General features: G+C 39.6%; 2 protein-coding genes across 3 annotated transcripts; one reads left to right on the top strand and one right to left on the bottom strand.

Moving 5' to 3' along the window:
- The first annotated feature begins 1,875 nt into the window (after positions 1-1,875).
- Positions 1,876-6,252, top strand: LOC135332997 (glycine N-acyltransferase-like). 2 transcript variants are annotated; one of them, XM_064527942.1, is made up of 6 exons: positions 1,876-2,522; positions 2,578-2,694; positions 4,225-4,324; positions 5,552-5,693; positions 5,749-5,803; positions 5,946-6,252. In XM_064527942.1, the coding sequence occupies exons 1-6, from the start codon at positions 2,442-2,444 to the stop codon at positions 6,129-6,131; spliced, it is 681 nt and encodes a 226-aa protein (XP_064384012.1). In that variant the 5' UTR covers positions 1,876-2,441; the 3' UTR covers positions 6,132-6,252. The 2 variants fall into 2 exon arrangements, with proteins under 2 accessions (XP_064384012.1, XP_064384011.1); XM_064527941.1 differs by having other exon boundaries at positions 1,879-2,522; positions 5,749-6,252.
- Positions 6,253-8,786: 2,534 nt separating this feature from the next.
- Positions 8,787-11,648, bottom strand: LOC135332995 (uncharacterized). Its single transcript, XM_064527939.1, has 6 exons — positions 11,075-11,648; positions 10,567-10,866; positions 10,331-10,416; positions 10,001-10,238; positions 9,520-9,789; positions 8,787-9,392 (listed from the first exon to the last, which is right to left on the bottom strand). The coding sequence occupies exons 1-6, from the start codon at positions 11,562-11,564 to the stop codon at positions 9,001-9,003; spliced, it is 1,776 nt and encodes a 591-aa protein (XP_064384009.1). The 5' UTR covers positions 11,565-11,648; the 3' UTR covers positions 8,787-9,000.
- Between the last annotated feature and the right edge of the window lie 4,205 nt (positions 11,649-15,853).

The raw sequence follows: 15,853 nt of genomic DNA, 5'->3' as shown, positions 1-15,853 counted from the left end.
TGTTTGTGACACATGAATCCACTCAACTGGATTCCGTTTACAGCAAGGATAGCCTTCACACAATAATTTAATAGTGGAAGATTTTGATGTTAAAGCTTCGTTGTTGAATAAAACCTAAGAAGCTTGAACTTTACGCTATTATACACCCGGCCTTTATTCGAGGTAGGCCTACGTATTTTCAGCTGAAGTGATCCCGTACCAGGAACAATGGAAAAGGGTCACTGAAGTAGAAAGCTAGAATTGTGACTGGTTTGTTGTCTTGGGAGGCTTCTTTGCTGACTCTGGATATATACCGGACCCTAGCACCAGGACCATACTTCTCTAAGACCCCAGCTTCTTCACTGTGATCATAGACCACAGTGCATGTGTACCATGCACCATTTGTAGCAACAACTTTCATGCTCTTTTACGTCGTTAGTTTTTCTCTGAGTTGCTGTATACATACTATACATGCACTGCATTCATTGCCTCTGGTTTCTTCATAGTCATGTCACAAGCCGAAGGTTTGCACTTTAGTGCTCTAGTTATAAAGGTGCCTATTATATAATTATGCCCTTACCAAAAAATGTGCCTCAGTCTAGAAATCCAATTAGTGACCTTAGGCCACTCCAAGTGACACTCTGGTTTCTGGTCCTGAAGTTTTTCTAATTGCATGCGGGCGGGCGGCTTTTCTCATTATGTCATTATCAATTTCACCTTATGAATCTCATTATTTTGCAAATGAATATCATTATCACACTATTTTGTACCACATGGACCATTCTGCGCATGCGTAGTAGAAATAATGACTGTGATAGAAATCCAATAATGAGATAGAAATCCAAGAATAAAATCTGATGCGGGCGGTGGACCAGAAACCAGAGTATCACTTGGAGTGGCCTTATATAATTAATAAGGTCAAGTGGTTCCTCCCTCCTTTGAATCAGATTGGATAGGCTGTAGCTCAGAGGTGGCAGGACATGTGTCATACGTCACATGACCATGGAATGTGTGGCATACAATGTTTACGTTATAGGCTCTTGACCTTTAACCTTTCCTTAGATTTCAATGTAGCTATGGTGCCTGTGTCTAGCAAGCTCACATCGCTTTCTAGTAATCTCGAACATTGTAAACTGTTATGGAAATTGGCAACTAACCTGAGTTAACCTCCCTAGACTGCTCTCCATAGTAGCTTATGTACAGTGAAAACCACTAGCTTTGAGCGAGTTTCAAGCTATTGAGCCGAGAGCCCACTGGGATCGCTGATCCATAAGTTAGTACCATCCTTTCTACATGATAGCTAAATTTTAGAGAAAATGACCATGGGATCGCTGCTGTTTTGGCTGCTTGAAGATTCTCACTTTTCATGCAAAAAATGTAAATCTTTGCAGTTAAACGTGGATTGTTAATTGCTGAGATGCACGCGATGGGTGTCCTACCTCCTCTGGCTGTAGCTCAAAAGTCCCTTGTGTGTTGAGCTCTTATCTTGGTGTAGAGGGATTCTAGACAGGCTAGAAAAATTAGCTAGAGACAGGCTCCTAGCTGTAGGCAACAACAACTAGTTACAGACAAATTGACTTGACAGTGTAGCTTAACCAAATTCTTTGAAACATCAACTAACAATACAAGTAAAGTAAAGTGAAGTGAGGCAAAAAAGTACAATAACAAAATCCTTAAATACGTGGAGCAGGGCCCCAAAGGCTCACACAACAACAAAGGGAGGAAGTGGAGCGTTAACAATGAGAAAGAGTATGATATCAACATAAACATTAAATCATGGTTAATTAATTAAGGTAGTAGTAGTAAATATTACATAACATAAGGTGTTCTAATAATTATAAAATGTTAGACTCGCCAGCCAGCCCTTCCTCGGGGTAAGGGACTGGTGGATTGCCTATCTGAGAGTTGTGTGCCGTTACCTGAATCTGGTAATGACCAATCAGAGTGCAGTATCAATGTCATGTGACATTCTTACGCCCACAGTATCGCTTAGTTAGTTTCTTTGTGGTATAGAATGCATGATAATAATAAAATAATGGGGATGGGCAAGACTGTGCTAGTGCAAGATTAAGCGACCAAGCAGAGCTTATCAATCAAGCTGCAATTGAGACAAATCCTCCAGTGACTTTAGTATGTAGATGATTTGCACCACTTAATTGTCTTACATTGGAGAAAATCTTTCCAGTCTGAAAGTATGTGGGGATGGAAAGGGCTTTACAGTAGCCTTCTACCACCAGTTCTCATGGTTTCTTGGTTTCTCTGCCACAAACTAAGCAAGGGGAGCTTATTTGTAATTGTGTAGCTATTAATTTGCAACCCACGCATGTCAGACATTACAAACCACATGATGATGTCATACATGATGTCATGCAACTCATTAAAATTCCACCGGCACAACTCTCAGATAGGCAAAGTCCCTTACCCCGAGGAAGGGCTGGCTGGTGAGTCTAATAAAATGTGTCATGCCTGTATTGAAGGTAAAGGAGTCTGACCTAGCTAAGCTCAAGAGACAGCTATTGCTAGGCCTACCAAAGTCAGCTAGAGTAAGCTAACTGAGTGTGATATCATGATAGCCGGTTTCCATGCATGAACTTTTAGGTAGTGGATATCATCACCAATGTGCAAAGTGAAAAACTGGAAGCCAATCTATACTTGGATAAATGGCCCGACTTCTCTGCCGTTGTAGCTCAGTTGATCTGGCCAAGAATATCAGAGGTATAAATTTATTATTTCAAGTTATATAGTAAGTGTACAGATAAATATACCGTATACATTGTAATTTTCGCTGTTTTTGAGGGTTAGTAATCCTCCACAAAAATGGGTTAACGAACATAGCTAATGGCTGCGCTGATGCAGCGTGCATTGACATATATACCAAGAACCGCGAAAATTTATTCCACGAAACGTTTTTAGAGGAAGTTTCACAAAAGTTAAGCGCTCGAGAATTTTGCGCTATACGGTACAAAAAGTCCAAATAACATTTTTATCAGTTATGTGTTTTTAGAAGCACCACAGGTGCTGATGCCTCGGTAGATGTGCCAAACCTACATGACATAAAGCTTTGCTAACACACGTGATATCACGATGAACATAATTTTGCTGCATGCGGGCAGAATCACAGAGAAATTCAAAGAGTGGGACCATGATTGTTGCTAAAAAAGATGCCCAAAGTCTAAAATTAATGGCTGTTGCATCGTAGAGCTTTGCAGCTCTCTTCTCACTACTAGCGTTCAAAGTGCAGAGCTAACTACAAAGTAGAGTAGCAACACTCCATGGACAAGTTTTGCTACTTTGCTACGCACTCTTCTGAAAAGGCTGCAATGGCATTCCAAGTAAGCAAAACTCGAGAACCAAGCATTATTTTGAATCAAAAATCCAAGAAAACATGACTAGAAACTCTTACTTGCACTTTATCGATCCTAAAGCAGCTGTAGCAGTCTACACAGACACACGAACACAACTGTATACCTCGCGTGCGCATGTGCACCGAGGCATAATTACTGTGGCTATACCGTATAGCAGGTAATTTTCAGTGGGAAACATTTGTGGTTGAGCAATATTTAGTCACTTTGTGGAGAATATCTTTGTGGTTGCTACTTGCACTAGCACTGTAGGTACGTAGGCAAGGTCGCTTCATTTGTGGTCAGAGCTTCAACCACAAATATTTTGCCAGCTACGATATTACCATGTATAGTTTGTGTTTATTATAATTATCTGTGTAGAGTTTCTCCTGAAGCAGAGCCTCCCTCGATAGTTTTTTTAGTTATTTTGTAAATATGCCCTACGCGTCTCTGTGTACTGTACCCTACATGCATGCATGTTCAAATTGTTGTGTGAAATTCTATTCACTCGCTCTCTCTATAGACCAAAGTCGAAGATACGTACTGTATACCACTTAGTCTATAGTGCTTGTTGAAATACTCTTGCCAACAATTTTTGTAGAGATTTTAAGGATGGAAGTATACTAGCAGATTTCCTTCTTTCTATTTCTACGACGGTCCTATAGCTTTATCGGAGGTTCCACTGACTGTATACATGTATTATGGTAAAGAATACCGTATATAGCGGGTATATTTCAAGGATATAAATGTTCGTGGTTTTGATGGTTATAAGCATGCATGTACCGTGAACGTTTATATACCATGAATTTAATATTGCTGTTCTGCGAAAACCTTTCTAACAGTCTTTTCGCATATACCCAGTACATCTCAGCTTATACATACATTTCTCTTCGATCATGGCCAGGTAGCAGACATTAGTGCCTACACCACATCCAGCAAGGCTCTGGTCTCAGTTCTGACTGAAGGAAAGCTGATTGCCTGGGGGAACAGACAGTACATAAAAGGCAAGTCATAACCTTTTTAGCAGCACAGTACCTAGCTTTGATTCTGTGCCATAGTTACAACATAGAGTAGTTGGCAGATATTGTGGGATAGGGTGTTCTGGAGGCTCCTATAGTTATCACTTTCAAGAGGCGAAACACAGATCAACAGACTTGCATGCATAACACAGATCGAAGTGATTGTGCGCACGTGCTCCGTTTCTAATCCCCCTCCCTCTATGTTACTATAGTCAGAGTCATATAATAGCCCCTAATTCATAGGAGGTACGATAACATCACGTGTGTGGGCAATGGAATGTCAATTAACATGCAGCAAAGATGCTAATGATGGGAGAGGCCGTTAATCATGCAGACCACACCCATACTACTTTTTTGTTGCTGTTGATTGACATTCGATTGTCCGCGCACGTGATGTTGTCGTACCTCCTCTGGTGCTAATTTAAGGTTACAGTACTCATTAATTATTCATGAGCTGATCGTGAGCAGCTAGAATGAGTTGGAAGTCCAGCTGAAACGTAGTAGCCGATTCATGGCTCGAATAGACACTAGATACTAGATAGCTTCGAAGATATTGTTTTGAAAAAAGGCCACTGAAGGTTCACAAGAGGCTATTTTCCTTGGCTTTGATGGCCATTTTAAGTAGAGTTAGGTCTACATAAATTATTATTATTTTGTGAGAGTTTATTGGCCTGGAAAGAAAAAAACACTTCAAGCCCCCCTGGTAAGAAGCATCGTATAAGAGCAAGAACACAGAGCTAATGTTTTTGGAAGTTTAAAATGTGTTTAGTTTACTAGTTTGTGTAACTTGATCGCTCAGAGCTTCCACTGCAGGAAGATGCTCGTACAGAATGATACACCATCATGTATGTTTCTATCATGGCTTTTATAGTTTTCCATGAATATTCTATTCATGAGCAAACAGTTCACCGTAACCTTAAATAGACCAGGGCTTCATTGAGGGGGAGTAAGAGGAGTAATTCGCCCCCTCCCCCCAGGATCTGGCAGTTTCTTTAATAGGCATTGATCTAAGGCCCTAAAATGTCCACATTTTCCCGGGGAGCATGCCCCTGAACCCCCCTAGTTTTCAGTGCATGCATATGCTGCCGTACATTTTCTTTTGCCCAATTTGCTTCCCCTGGCCTAGTTTTATTAAGACTGTGCTGACCGGCCACCCTTTTCCATGCAAATACATTACTATACTTTAACTACCAGACTGCCTAATGTTTTCAGGAATAGAAAGTGAGCATGCAGACTACTTTCTGAGAAACATAGATTGTGATGCAGCAGTAAAAGTAAAAGAGTTCAATACTCTGAGCTGCGTATATGTTGGAACACCTTACCACTTCACTCGAAGCGAAGAACCTCCTAAAATGTAAGTGCATTCGTCTAATAAAGACAATCATGCTGAATTTATGACTTTGTTTCAGAGAATGCCCAGAAAGCTATTTCATCGGAAAACTTCAGCCACATCATTTCAAGATTGTAAGCGATAGCTGGCCCTACTATCATGATATGCCACACAGAGAACACTACATTAAGTACAGTATCGAGCACTATGAAAGTATTGGGCTCTTTACAATGGAGTTTCCTACCATCCCAATTTCATTCATGGTGCAATTTCCAGATGGGCAAATGGGGTTTGGGTACACTGCACCTGAGTATCGGGGAAAAGGACTCTACTCAATCGTCAAGAATGAAATGTGTCGAGCATTGCTTTTGGCTGGATATTCATCACCCAACTATGATACCAGTGAAACAGCACCACCACCTAGCCCAGAATCTATGTTTGAGTTTTGTGGATACAGGATAAAAAGTTTTGTACTCAAGTAATGTACACGTATACATATGATGTTTTACTTTTTAATGATGCTCTGGGCATGCATGTGCACTGATTTATGCCTGTTGATTACTAATAATTATTGGTACAAAAGTCATGTACAAACTATATATACCGTATATACAGGGTAAATTTGGCAAATGAGGCTATTTAATTATACTGTATACCCGGGACTGAGTATCAAACTAAAACTTGTTTTAATTTTGGCAAACTAGCTCCACCTTGATTCGCCAAATCGCCAAATTTATCCGCCCATGCATGCATACACTTGCAGTATGCCAATTCCTAATGTAAAGTGCATGTACGTGTGTATAATTATATGCTGCCACTACGTTAAATTCTGTATGACCGACGTACTTAGTACATTCTGTATTTCCGCGTGCTTTGGTGGTTTTCTGACAATATGAATCCTCCCACACACGTCCTTTCCGACTTTGTCCTAGCCCCCTCCCCAGACCCCACACACAGTACTCGTACGAAAGAGGGTATACATGGCTGCGAGAGTGAGTATAGCAGTCATGGAGAGGGCGTTGTTCAGCTAGTACGGCTATCTCTCTGGAGATAATTATTATGCATGCATGCATGCATAACAATTCTACTCACCATGGTGAGTAGAATTGAGCAGCTTAAATTGCTTCATTCATAAAAGTGTGTATAATTATGGTTGTCATAGTTCTTTAGTAAGAATAATTTATTATATGTGCTTGCTTAGGCAATATTACTGGCCTGTAATTATTTGTATACAGATTTTAGAGGGGCATTAAAAGATATGGTTGGTATACATGTACTTTTTGGACTTGTAAGTGTACCCTTTTCAGATTACAGGTATGCGCATAATAACTACATGCATGTTACGTTTCTAAACTGCATGACATGTACTTCTGGCGAAGCTATAGCTAGCTAGTCTGTCTGATGATTGTGGTCACTGGTTTACAACTGTTTAAACTATAGAGCACTGCATGAGGTGCAAACCCTCAGCGTTAATTTGGGGTTTAGTGTGTGAGCCAAAGCTGCGTGTACATCTAGGTGTATACATCTAGGCCAACGTAAGGTTCAAGCTTTCTTAGTTTCTTATAGTTTTTGCTCGCTTTTATTCAACAACGAAGCAAAATATAAAACTAGAGCACTAAAGTGCAAACCCTCAATGTGGTGATTAGTAAACAGTTGTTAGACTATAGTGGTTATAGAAAAAGACCAACGGCTAAAGTCTGGGACTTTGTCATAGATGTATAGCGACAAGGAGGTATTATTATGAGACATATAATGTTCCTGACCTTGTGACCCACCCTGCAGTAATCTGGAGGGAGCTATAGGCCTGTTCACTAACTACTATGGTCAATAGGCTTTGCATGTAACAAAAAAATTCTAGAGAAAGTGCTTTGTTCGCAGTTAATGCCAGCTTTCTTTGGTTTGGGTATTACGAGACACCATTTTCACCATTGCAATTAATTAGATTTAACGCTAATTGGCTATACTCTAGCATATCGAAATACAGCTATTTTCTGTTCATAAAAACAGTTACTGTTGTAACAGATACCTATAGTAGATTTCACTACAAAACATTTGGCACCACTTAAATGTACATGCATGCATGTGGTCAATTAAAATGTTTTTTCCTTAATTCAATGTAAAAAGAATAGCTAAACCATTAAATATCTGTCTCATAAACCATGCCCTTGAGAGGGACGTTCAGTTTACCAGAATGGTTAGCGTGTGATAGTCATCTCACCTGTGATCAAATTCAATACGATGTTAGTGTCACAAATCACTTATTTGTTGTCGGGTAATGGCATTACAAGTCAGCTGAGAGGAGAGGTTACAAGTAATTATGCTTCGATGGAAATGGAATAATGTATGGGGTCAACAAAATTAATTTTGATCCTGATGATATGCACCCAATTGCATGGTTTCTGTATTGAAAAAAGGGGTGCAATCTGTGTTTTGTGCCACCAGTATATTGACAATCAAAGCACATTGAATTAGACGCGATGATGATTCGCAATCCCAATTGCAAGTGTGACAGTTGGATAGTTCGGTTTACTCGGTAAGGACGTTGTCACAGCTGCATTCAGCCCCTCGACTAGGAGTTGGTAGATTATGCTGGCATAATTTTGAGCATAATAGGCACATTTTTGTGTGTGAAAATTATGCTTGCATAATAGGCACCTTTATACAATTATGAGAATAATAGGCAGGTTTGGAAGACTTCGTACAGGTCAGTACGAATCATAGTAAAAACATTTGTAGGCCTGATGGAAGTATAGACTGCATGGTGGTTGATTATCTCCTTAGCATTCTATTTAGCGAATCCTGTGGCCATTATTTATAGTTTGATGTTACTTGTGCGAGGACTATGTTGGACTATGTATGTCTATGTTGTACTTTGGAGGAATAATGTGAATAATAGGCGATTTGAAAAGAATAATAGGCTGTTAACTTGAGCATAAAAGAATCGCATAATAGGTAATATCTCGAGATAATCTACCAACCCCTACCCTCGACCTATATAGTGGGTCCTGTGGTCTTGCGCATGCAACACGTTACAGTCTTAGCTTGGAGCAAACTCTAAAGCAGCTAGCAAACTGAAAACTGCATTGAGCTCAGGCTAAGAGGTTTCAATAATTTGCAACAGAAGAGGAATGGTTCTCTTATAAAATGCAGCAATGTGCATGTAACACAGTAAATGCATGTGGCCATTAATCTACCAAGCCAAGGCCTATATAGGTATACTGCACTCCAGCTAAATTTCAACAATATAAATATTGTGCAGCTATATACAATAATCAATAACTATAATGAGTTAGTTAGTTCTGCTAAACTTGCAACCTCAGTTTTCATTCAATTACTGAATGTCTATTGCATGGTGAGAAGTCGTAGAAGGTTGGTAACAAGCACTTCCTGTTGTCGAGGGATCTAGCACATGATGATAGCAGCCATTTCTTTTTGTCTTAGGATCCGGCTTGATCTGGTAGCAATCATTTCGAATTGTGTCTGGCTCAAACGTTAAAGTAGCATTACCAGCATCAACAAAATTTAATTCATCAATTTCCTCGTAAACTGGATTGAGCACTCTGTGATTTGCAGGTTCAGTGGGCTCGGTGGTAGGGATTTCCTGCTTTGCTCTCCTTAGAAATTTCACTACACAAATAATCAGCACAAGATTAAAGGTCACTGACAGCATCAACGTGACTCCGACACTGATAAGGATTCTGTGGTCACTAGTCTTTACATAGTCTGTGAAAGGATAGCCACAAAGCAAACAGAGGTTCAGTAACTTATCATGTGAAATGATGATTATACAGACAGATATATTTATTGAGAAGGGATGTGGGTAACAAAAACACATGCAAGCATTTCCTACCATGAAAATGTCCCCTAATGTTGATGGCAAGTGATCCATTGTCAGCTGACAGTGTTGCAATAAAGCAGTCGGAGAGCTGAATGTTGTACAGTGCCATGCAATTGGTGAAGTCTTTTGGTTCTGTGAAGGTCTGTTTTTCAAACACGAGAGTATCACATGTATCTCCATATTGAAGTGAAAGTTTTGTGAAGGCATCTACAAACTCAGCTATCATCAGAGTATAGTCTTGTTCCATTAAAACATTCAGTTCCACAAGATTATTCACAGAATCTAGTAATTATGGGCATGCATCGAAAATGAAAGGTCGTTAGCAGTAGAATGATAAGCGGGTGAATCATAATTTTATATATATAAGTTTGGAAGTAACCAGAAATCATTAGGTACTTTTAGATAAGATAAACTGTCGGCAATGTCCTGGCTATGACCGCCGGAGTGCACTCCAGATATGGCTAATTATAGACATCAAATTTCAATAACTCACCAATTTCGTTAGGATAAGTAGTCAAAGATTTCCCAATAATGGTGCTAGCTAATGCACTAACGGAAAAGTGGCCACTCTCATTAGCACCATCAAACTGGCAGTTCCCTTCTAGATCAATAGTCACTTCACAATGATCTGGAGCACATGACTGAGCTAGTTTAGCACAGGTACTACCAGACACAACGTCTTCAATGTGCACCCAATATGTCACTGGCAGCCCATACTCATCACGGAGTCCCTATATAATTATATACAATAATCATTAAGCTATAATTATATATAGTTCAGTAATTTAAGCTATTGTACAGCATGATCGTTTTTTGTACTCACCTCTGCTGGTTCCAGACTCACTGTAATGGTCTGCAGTTCTGCTGAATACATTGGTGAAACAATCTTGAAAATAGGAGCATCAGGAGCTGAATGCGTGTGTATAATTATAATTATATAAACAGTGCAGAATGTGCATGTATTTATCATGCATGCATGATTGTGTTAACCTTCTACGAAAAATGAAATCTATACACATTGTGATGAGTTATAATTGCTTATAATTATAGGAAACCTACTCTGTAGGTGAATCTTAAAGATTGCCGGCTCCTCACTCTCAAATCCACAATCTGCCGAAACACTCCATACAAGTACATTGCACACCTGCCCACTGGCTGTCCAGTTGTAGCAGGATAGTTCATTTCCTGTCACATTTCCTATATTGCTGCAGACACCACACTCGCTGTCGTTCACCTCCGTTATATAACTTCCTATACCCCCCACAGTATTGTTTGGCTCCCTCCACACTATTCTGAATCCCGTGCCTTGGTCACTTTCGAGGAAGGTAACGTTGAATGAAGGGGGTGGGTTGGGATGAACTGCGGGTGTACATGTATTAAAACGGAAGAGTATGCATTGTTGAAAATGAATTTGCTCCGTACTATTTTATAGTAACCTATATAGCTTCGTACTTTGCTTTGCTGAGAAGAGTTTACACATAATGCAAGTTAGCCTATACAACTATAGTGCATGTGTCTTTTTATTATCAGTATACTAGCTTTAAATCGGCATAATTAGTGCACTCACCTCCAACCTTAAGTTTCACTTCTCCAGAAAATGCATCCGGCGTGAACAAGTCATGGCAATAAATAAGTCCTCCGTTCATAGCAGGAGTAGTTATAACTGTGAGTACAGACACATAATGAGTGCCATTGTGGCTGATGATTTTTCCAAATACTCTGTCATTGCAAAAAGTCGGTTTATCCACTACACGTGAGTTGTTGAAATGAATATGAAAGAGGTATACTCTCCTATCTGCAATAGAATCCTCATCCGGGCAGTCAAATATCGAGTAGTTTCCAGTCCATGAAGTTATTCCCTGATCTCCCGTGTCATTAACAATGCATGAAAGATTTACTATGTCTCCTGCAAGCACACACTCTCCTGGAGCATGGCTGAGCAGTCCAAATTGACTGTAAGCTCGAATCACCAGTGCGAAGAGAATAAACAGAATGACTGATTTGCTTTGCTGGAAACTTACAATGTTAACTTGTCTCCTCAATGGTGGAAAACACATGATTTTCCTTCAGTAGCTTGCTTGAGAATGTATATTTGTGGTAGATCTATGTATATACCTCCAGTTTTGTGGCATTTTGACTTCCCCAGTTGAAATTCCTGCAGAGGATGGTATGACAACATAGGGTTTGACTCGAGGTCACAGCCTGATCAAAACTGTTATGACATCGAATCCAAGTTTCTCCAGAGAGAAGGTAAGTCTTATAGCTTGCAGTTGAAATTCAGTACTACTAGAGTCAGCCTATGTGTATTTTCTGAACCATAATTATAGTCTAAACTGATTATCTGTTTAATAGGTAGCCAGTTCTATTATCAAAATCCAAATGATTGCTCTGTACCTATATATATACCTTGTATTTCAGTTATAGGACTCCAAATCTTCCTCTCCCTGGGAATGCTACTGATTCTCACCCATTTTGCAAGCTGTAGCAGAAAGCTAAAAGGTCAGTTGTCATCAGTGCAGTTGGTTGAATGTATGTATGCCGGATACGACTAGATATAACTCTTTGATGCATAAAGAGGTCAGTTGTGTCATGCAGTTGGTTAAATGTATGCTATGACTATATTCTAGAACTATATATATCTTTGTTGCATGTACAGTTAATGCATTGAATGAGAGCTGCCTGGCTGAAGGAGAGCCTATTTCCTGTGATTGCCAAGCACCTCTCCAGAGAGGCTCAATGGAATGGACAGGCAAAAACTCTGCTCGGGGATCAACACTGGACAAACCAATCTCATTGTATTTGCATTGGGACAAACGTGCTCTGCAGAGGGACAAAATGACGCAACATGTGGACCTTACTTTGCAAACATCACCTGCAATAGGAATGGCTACTTATCTGTTCTCTCCTTCACTGCTAACAGCAGTATGAACGGTGGTACGATTTTATGCCAAAAACACCTAACTGCATGAGGCAGAACCTAATCAACAATTTTTCATCAGAGTAGGAGGTATTTAAAATGTGATTTGAAATGTACACACAATTAATCGATTTATGCAGTTCGGCCTGACCCACCAGCCCAAGCCAATCTGACTTTCCCAATGAACAGAAATCTTCGATTGGACTGGACTCCTCTGGCAAACCTAGTGATTGGTGGAATACGAGGCTACCTGTATGCTGTATTTCTCTCAAGGTTGTGGCACCTGCCCACACTCAGAATTAGTCAGCAATACGACCTTCACTGCTTCATGCATTGGATGGCTAGCTAATGGACAGACTTGTGTCTCTGAGGTCAGGACAGTGACAGAGGATTGTGGACTGGAGAGCCCTCCCCTCACAAACATCAGCATTATTAATGGTGAATTATTCATTGAATTCTGTTTGCTTTGTTATTATGCACATGTAATTAATTGCAGATACACGTCCTACTAACGTCAGAGTCTCCATACTTTGCACAGAGGAAGTGGAGCCTCGTACAATTCACCTGGAGTGGAATGTAAGCAGCTGTAGATTCCTTGCACGCGATAGACACAGGTGTATGGTTGATATGCAGCACTATTGATAGCCTCTAACATTCTATCGCTTATAGTATGTACTTTTTTACAATGCAACTTATGTTTTGACCCTTATAGGCAAATCAGTATACCATGCATAACACATGGCTCTATAATTATGCATACACATAATTATATGCAGTACATTCCTCCCCAAGATATCCACCCCAGTATGTTCCTAAAAATCCAAGGTTTCACGCTCATAATATCAGATAACCAAACCACTCGAAGACTGTTTCTTTCTGGTGCACAAGTTAGGAATTACTCTTTCAACTCCTCATTTCTCCAAGCTGCTAATTTTACAGAAAATACCAAAACCATCTGGGTAGTAGCAGAAACAGCAGCTGAAACAATTTCCAGTAGTGAATCCTTTCCATTTTCAGGTACAACACACAATCTCATGCAATCTTTGTGCATTCATGCATGGCGGCTGTTTTATGTTTGTGAAATGGTTACTGTGAATACTGTCAGTGACATATTTAAATTTTCCTCGCATATAATACTGCAGATGGATGAATTGATTGCTGGCATTGACCTAAGACAAGTTTTAACTAAGGAGCAGTGCGTACAAGTCTCGATCAACAGCTTCTGCACTGAGAGCGCAGCTTCCTTTCAAGTTCAACTCCGATTCTCCAGGGGCTTTTGTGAGGAGAATGCTTCACAAACAATTATACCCTACAGGCAAACTACAAGACATTGTATTCATACAAAAAGCATTTCGAATTGTTTTTCTGTTGTGGTCTTTAATGATGAAGGAGTGGAAATTAGTGCAAGTGATTAACAGCAACTAATACTTTCGGAGTGCAACACAAGTTTTATAAATGCCTCTGGAGTATATGGCTAAACTCAACTATGGGTGAAGTGTCACAAGGTGTGTTGGTCCCTCACAACACACAGCTGGATATTCACTGTAACCCTGATTGCCATATGCTTGTCGGAGATAACAACACTCGTTGTGTCAATGGGACCTTTGAGCCAGCTGCATGGTGAGGCTCAGTGCGACTGTTCTCAAGGTGATTTCAATCAATGTGTGTGTGCTTGAGCTGCTAATCTATTTTGGCTGTTTTTTTGTCAGACTCAATTGAGGTGATTGCTGGTGTGGTTGGAGTGGTAGCAGTTCTAATGATAATAGCAGTTCTAATGATAGCTGCGAAAATTGGCCATAAGAAACGAAGATAAGGTAGGCGTAACTTGTGCTATTTTTCAGTTTTTTCATGGGTTATATACATTGCTTTGTATATATGTTATACTATGAATTATGGGAAATCAGCAGCTTTTAACAGGAAATTGGACTCTGCCGTTCTCCTGTCGAACTAGACAAACGAGACTGAAATATGTTATATATAGACGTATTGAACTGATTATTGACCTCAAAAGTTATTGTGGAGATTTTTATGCAATTTTTTTCAACATTACATTGAATGTAAATAGTCTTTGAGCATGCCCAGTTCAAAAAAGACGCTATGAAATTATACCTAGATCTACATGTTTAATTTACTGACTTGTGTTGGCATGCAAATACTCTGAGTGTTATAATTATGTGGGAGTCTGAACTGTTAGTTAGGCCTTGGTATTATACTCAAGACATTTTCCCTCAGTGTAAACCACGAGCGCAATATAAATTATAGAGGCCATATTATAGACCTTCAATATGTAATCTACCTCTAAGCACATTGAGATAAAACACTAACTCGGTACTGAGTCATATGCTAGCATAATCCACCCACTGATGCAGATCTTGACTCAGGTGTAGAAGCAAATACTATAGTCACCCGCGTTAAGGCCTATGTAAGTTTTAGTGTAATAAAGTCGCAATGTAGCAAGAATTGGCTATTGTAAGGGAAACTCAAAGCACAAAATATCGAAACATGATAGCGACAGGGGAGAGCCGGTACGTCAAGTATATAATTATAGCATGACAATCACAAATACTTGTGAAGGCTAGGAACAACGGCTATGAAACTGCTAAATGTGCATCAATAACTTTTGATCATGGAAACTGATATATCTTTCATAAAAATGATGCCTTAAATATGACCCAGGGCTAGTGAATGAGTCATACATGCATGAAGGGAGTGTCACAATCAGAGGAGGTACGACATAGGTTGACCTTTTGCTAATAAGTTACCCCCCGTATTGCATTCCTGCAGCACGACCGGATGTAACGCCCACATTTACCTGGAGGAAGTGTGGCCTCGCGTCATAATTTATCATCAAGTTTCACGGAGGAATTGTGAGTGTAGCTACAGAGAAAGAAGAGAATATATGGAAGCATAACACCAAAATTTGCTCTCCTAGCTAGCTAAAAGACTACAAACGATCACAGTACTCCACAGTATACCGTATTACTAGAATATTTTGCATGTGAAAAACCTTTATTTGCGAATGAGCCAAATCAGCAGAAAATTTGACCCTTTGCATCTAACTATTGCGTTCTGGCAAAGATCGTGTGTAAATACTAGTAATAATTTAAGTTTTGCGGATTTTATTGTTGCGAATTGATCACCCATCGCAAAGTTCGAAATAATGCCTACATGTAGTTATATATCCTGTGACACAAGAAAATGAATAGCATAGTCTGTAGTTGAAGAAATGAGCTATAAACTTGCAGTGTATAATAATAAGTATGACTTTACATTAATTTGGACAGGGTGAAAAATAATTGTGATGGGTCATAAATTAAGATCATACTGACACTAGAAGGAACACCTGAATATACTATTATACATAATTATACAGTTATACAGAGCAACAGGGACAAACTAGGTGATAAGTGCAGATGATTGATTGGTCAA

The sequence above is a fragment of the Halichondria panicea genome, chromosome 3 (genome assembly GCF_963675165.1).
Source record: "Halichondria panicea chromosome 3, odHalPani1.1, whole genome shotgun sequence".
NCBI classification, from domain to species: domain Eukaryota; kingdom Metazoa; phylum Porifera; class Demospongiae; order Suberitida; family Halichondriidae; genus Halichondria; species Halichondria panicea.
The sequence above is the reverse complement of the archived record's forward strand: the minus strand, read 5'-3'. Positions and strand labels throughout refer to the sequence as shown.